The following is a 5,761-nucleotide window of genomic DNA, read 5'->3' on the forward strand; positions in this document are numbered from 1 at the left end:
CACAGTCTCACGATTCCTCTCATTCCGATGTGGCGACCACCCTTGCCCTCTTCGGCCTAAGGTGTTCCATGCGGTGCAACCACCCTCGCCTTCTTCGGCCTCGGGTGTTACAGTCCGGCCAACCCCTGGACGAACATATAAGGAAAGTGTGGCATTTGGGTATTTTTTTTTCATTTCATGGCATTTTGATATTATCTTTTCATTATTGTGGCACTGTGGTAAAAAAATCAGTTTTGACCCCTTCGCTATTTTTTATTAAAAAAATATGACATGTCATATTTTAAACATTGATTCTTGATCATCTTTGTCAACATCATCGATACCAATTTTTAATAAGGTTACTTTCTCTCATAATTGAGTCCTATAATACATCCACCAAATATATCACTCATCAAACCACCATTCACCTTTAATTATAGAAAATTCCAAAAGAAAAAAAACTAGTCACTTGTTTTTCTTCCCAATTTCAAATAATAAAAATAAAATAAAATAAAAAGTCAAACCCTTTTCTCTTTCCTTTCTCTTATTTTCCTCCCTCTTTCACCTCTCCAACAACGCCATTGAAACAAACCTTCCAAAACCAAAACAATCCACAATCAATTATCACAAAAACTCCCTAATCTCACGTAATTACCAAACCTAATCACATTCTAATTAAATAGTTAAACTAATTATGAAATTATCATAACCGTTTCTGTAGCAACCTCCAAAATGCCGACGGTAGCCGTGAAACTCTACAGCGTGTTCTTCAAGTTTCTGTTAAAACACCGTTTACAGAATCGGATTCAAACTCCGACCGAAGAATCCGCCCCGTTCGGTATAACTTCCCGACCCGACGAATCTTTAGCTTCGCCTAATCCTTCTTTCACCGAAGGCGTGGCCACCAAAGATATTCATATTGATTCTTTCACTTCTCTTTCGGTTCGAATCTTTCTCCCTGAATCTGCATTGTTGACTCCCGAACCTAATTCCAAACCTAAACGAAAACCCGAACCTAAGGGACGTGAAACGACGTCGTCGCCGAGGGTTAATAGGAGGAACAGTTATGGTCCGGTTGGTGCTCCGGTGAAGGAGGAGGTGAGAAGGAATAGTGTCGGCGGTGGTGATGCGGAGGGTTTGAATTTGAGTTCCGGTGGTGGTTATGGTGGTTATTCGCCGACGATTGATGATAGGAAGAGGAAGTTGCCGGTGATGGTGCAGTTTCATGGAGGTGGTTGGGTGAGTGGGAGTAATGATTCGGTGGCGAATGATTATTTTTGTAGGAGGATTGCGAAGCTTTGTGATGCGGTGGTTGTTGCGGTTGGTTATCGGCTTGCGCCGGAGAGTCGGTATCCGGCGGCTTTTGAGGATGGATTTAAGGTTTTGAGTTGGTTGGGGAAACAAGCGAATTTGGCTGAGTGTAGTAGGTCGTTGGGGATTAAGAAATTGGATGGTGGTCATAGGCATATTGTTGATTCTTTTGGTGCTTCTATGGTTGAACCTTGGTTGGCTGCACATGGAAATCTATCTAGGTTGTTACACTTTTCACATTGTTTTCTTTTGTTGCTAATCAATGCCTTTGTGAATTTTGTCTTGTGTTAAATTTAGAGTTTGTTTGGATTGACAATATTCGAGCTTGTCTTCTGGCACAAACACTTGTGAGACTATTTAGAAGATCTTATGACATGTCTATAAGTTGTTTTCAACTTATTTCCATAAGCTTTGCAGGATAGTTTATGAAAACAATTTAGTTTATTTGAAAACGATTTGACTTTATTTTATTTGTTGTTATAGAAATAACTTATAAGCACTTATGTGATAAGTGTTTATGCTATGGAGCTTAATTATGTTGCTTATGCAAACAAAACCTTATACCCTTATCTTGCTTTTGTAGATTGATTTGTTTATATGTATAACTAGATGAATTGGTAACTGAGGGACATTGAAGGAGTTAGTTCTAACCCGGAGATCTAGGGTTTAAATTCTGAAGACTAATGTAATCACCAATTTACTAACAGCTAACTTTTTTGCCTGTATGATATGATCAACCTAGTTGTGAATGAACTGAATGCTATTTGTTGTTGTTGTTGCCATAGTTATTACTATCATTATTTGGCTGGCATTGTGTGATATAAATGTATAGAGATTAGAGTATGTAGAGTTAGATGAGAAATTGGTCATCGGATAGAAGCATGGTCAGACCATTATGGTGAAAGTTGATCCATTGGTGAGATAAGGTTTGGTTGTTGTTGTTGTGGATGAGATACAGAGTTAGGGAGTGAGTGAATAACGGGTCGTGCAGTATAGTTGGATGGTTTTGAATTTAATGGCGACGAGTTTGAATTACGATTTTCAAAATGATCAACCTAGTTGTGATTCACTATTGTCAATCATGGAAAATAACGGTTTATTCAAATTCTGCTCATCTGCTGTACTCCAGCACAGCTATAGACAACACTTTGTACTAAATTGCGTATCAAGGAACAACGGCGGTTTGTTAAAATTCCGTTAGGCTATAGCATCTCTCTTTCACTTCATTGTTGTGAACTTGTGATATGGTTAACCTAGTTGTAACTGAACTGAATGCTTTTGTTGTTGTTGTTCATTCATTATAACTATCGTTATGTATTTGAAAACGTATTTAGAGATTAGAATATGTAGAGTAAGATGAGAAATTTGTTGTGGGATCATGAGTTATGAAGAGAGTAACAGATACTGCAGTGCAGTGGTAGGGCTTTTGAATTTAATGACAACGGAAGTTTGAATTGGGATTTCAAGCTGACATAAATTACAAAGAACTAAGGAGTGGCTTAGTTTGGTCTGTTAGACCACTAGGATTCTGTCTGCAGATTTATTTTTGAATACTGTTTTTCATATTTGATCAATTGATTGGTCATTTTAAGGAAGTTTCATGTTTGGAGAAAATTAATCTACCAAAAACCTCTTTTTGCTGATTAACTAGTTTCTCCTAGACTGTTCTCAAGTTAAATCACATATCATTGCATTTTCCTGTTTCGGAAAAACTGATCAGGTTCAACTATTTGGTATGGGATTATCAGTATCAGTTTTGTCTATGCTGGATGGCGAAGAATAATGGCGAGCCAAAATCTGCCATGAAAATGTGTTTTGCATGCTTGTCATAGATTCAAGAGAGAATCATGTGATTCATGATTCATTAATTATTGTGTAGAGAATTATGGTAGAGTTCTAATTGATTTGGATCTCAAAATTAATCATGGTGTGTTGCTTTTGGCCCTTCCTATTAGTTAAATTATTTAGGTTTTAACTTGTCAATTGCTTTTTTGCCACTCGTTTGCAGTCAAAGAATGCAGTTTTTAATCACATCTTTCCCAACTGGGTATCTATTGATGTCTGTTACTGTTTTATAGAAGGCGTAAGCTTCATTTTTCATCTTGACTTCAAAAGATAGTTTTGCTGAAAAAACACAACAGCATTGAAAAAAAACATAGTTTATGTGATCCTTTTTCTCCTCGGACTTGGTCATTCTTGCCCGTGTTTTTCATTATTTCTTACTATATTCACCCTTAAGATCAGATTGCTTTTCCTTTTTAAATAATTTATTTCCTTGTATATTCTAGCTGGATAGTGTTCATGGTGTTACGTACTGTACTGCACTCTTTCAGGGCTTAACTTTTTCTGTATCATTGAATCAGGTGTGTGCTTCTTGGTGTGAGTTGTGGAGCAAATATTGCAAACTATGTAGCTCAAAAAGCTGTAGAAACAGGCAAACTTCTGGACCCTGTCAAAGTGGTGGCACAGATCCTGATGTATCCGTTCTTTGTCGGAAGTGTACCCACGCATTCTGAAATAAAGTTGGCAAACTCTTATTTTTATGACAAAGCTATGTGTATGCTGGCATGGAAACTATTCCTACCCGAGAAAGAATTTAGCCTAGACCATCCAGCAGCCAATCCCCTAGTCCCAGGCCACGGACCTCCTTTAAAGCAGATGCCTCCAACATTAACAGTAGTGGCGGAACATGACTGGATGAGAGACCGTGCCATAGCTTACTCAGAGGAGCTTAGGAAGGTGAATGTTGATGCACCGGTTCTTGAATATAAAGACGCAGTTCATGAATTTGCTACACTAGATGTACTTCTCAGAAGCCCTCAAGCTCAGGTTTGTGCGGAGGACATTGCCATCTGGGTCAAGAAGTACATTTCACTTCGAGGGCATGAATTCTCATATTGAGTAGGATTTACCAGATTATGTAGATTATTATGTCAATGATGAGTGAGAAAATCTTTTCCCAGTTGTTGATATTAGCTTCAGGTCGCTCTTCTGCTGTCTATTGTGATATATTACTTGATTTATTTTGATGCTTCATTAGGCCGTGCCGTCAATGTTGTTGACCGGTTCAAAATAGTTATTTGAAAGTCGGATAAGTGGAACCTGTGAGATGGATGCACCTCATGCACACCGCATTCGGTAACCCTTGTTCGATTCTTTCTTTTGTATTATATTGTAATATTTCTCATGAAAACAATATAAAATTTTGTGCATTATTATTTTGACTTTGGAGTCTCCAAATGTACCACAGATGAGTTTTTTTGTTTCTTGATAAATTCATAAACTAGATTAAATAAAACAATTACTGATAAGATACCATTTAGTGACTATCTAGGACTAGGATGATGATGATATGAAGTTTCTTTAATACTATTAACCAAAAAGTTAAAGCCAATGTTTTGCTTAGTTTGCTTTGTTGGGAACAATGCTTGTCTCCATTACAGACAAGTGTTTCATCTTTATCTTAATTTTCATTGTTGTGTCTTTCTTACTGCCATTATATAAATGCCATGGCTTTCACATGATTTTCCTCACTAATTCCCTCCCCTTGGTTTTTCGGGGAGGAGAACCATGTAAATCTCTCACGAAGCAGAGACGATTTGAGCTTTGTGGTTATTGAAACAATCTTCTACCCAATACTGGAAGCACTTTGAGGGTAAGAGAGTCACTCTGACCAGTTTGTACTGTCAGATAGAGCGATCAATGGAATTTGGATTATCTGTTTTTACGCAATCATGCAACAGTCAATCTTAACCATCGGATGAGATTAAAATTCTCATGTTCTGACTTTGTATATGTTGATTTGGTTTACCAATCTTGATCAAAAAGTCTAGATCATGCGACTGCGTCAAATGAGTAATTTCATAATTGCAGAAATCTGTATCTTGTGATGAAAATATGGTATTTGCATTGGTGGCAACTTTGTTGACTTTCTGGTAGCCATGAGTTCATGGAGTACTATGGCTGTGGAAAGTTATTAGGTTACTTTCAAGATGGCTGTGTTTGAACAGAAAAAGGTGGTTGTGAAAAGTTACTATGTCACTTTCAAAATTATAGCAATGTTACTAAACAAATAAAGAAACAGAAATATTTATTATACTTTGTACAATATCATACGGATGTTTGAATATATTCTTAGTTTTTTATGAACTACTATCTATATGTCTTCATAAATGATTTGAGAATATCAAACTCAAAAAAAAAAAAAAAAATTCAAGAAGTCTTTTAGATGAGAATTTCATCTTTAAAGGTGAATAAGTGAGATGTTGTAAATTCGAACTTGTATCTTTGCATGATAACTATCAATTGAGTTGGCTTAACCGTATCAAACTTTTACAATTCTATTGGAAGATTCATTATTAAGTTCTCCTCTAATTGATCAACAATAAACAAATATATAATTATTGTACAAGTCAAACAAAACTCTCAATATAAAATTTATGAAAAAATAAAAAAGATTAACATGAAGGAA

The 5,761-nt window shown here is 36.4% G+C and overlaps 1 protein-coding gene across 1 annotated transcript; it reads left to right on the top strand.

Moving 5' to 3' along the window:
• Window positions 1–450: 450 nt before the first annotated feature.
• On the top strand, window positions 451–4,514 carry LOC131652939 (probable carboxylesterase 11). The gene is made up of 2 exons (XM_058922938.1): window positions 451–1,511; window positions 3,654–4,514. Exons 1-2 carry the CDS (start codon window positions 712–714, stop codon window positions 4,189–4,191), a joined length of 1,338 nt encoding a protein of 445 aa, XP_058778921.1. The 5' UTR covers window positions 451–711; the 3' UTR covers window positions 4,192–4,514.
• Window positions 4,515–5,761: the final 1,247 nt, after the last annotated feature.

This window comes from Vicia villosa, linkage group LG2 (assembly GCF_029867415.1).
Source record: "Vicia villosa cultivar HV-30 ecotype Madison, WI linkage group LG2, Vvil1.0, whole genome shotgun sequence".
Lineage (NCBI taxonomy): Eukaryota > Viridiplantae > Streptophyta > Magnoliopsida > Fabales > Fabaceae > Vicia > Vicia villosa.

Bases quoted from the DNA above. Each gene is read 5' to 3' on its own strand.
- LOC131652939 (XM_058922938.1), top strand. From the start codon at position 712: ATGCCGACGGTAGCCGTGAAACTCTACAGCGTGTTCTTCAAGTTTCTG. The intron at 1,512-3,653 runs GTTGTTACACTT...TCATTGAATCAG, and splicing joins GCACATGGAAATCTATCTAG to GTGTGTGCTTCTTGGTGTGA.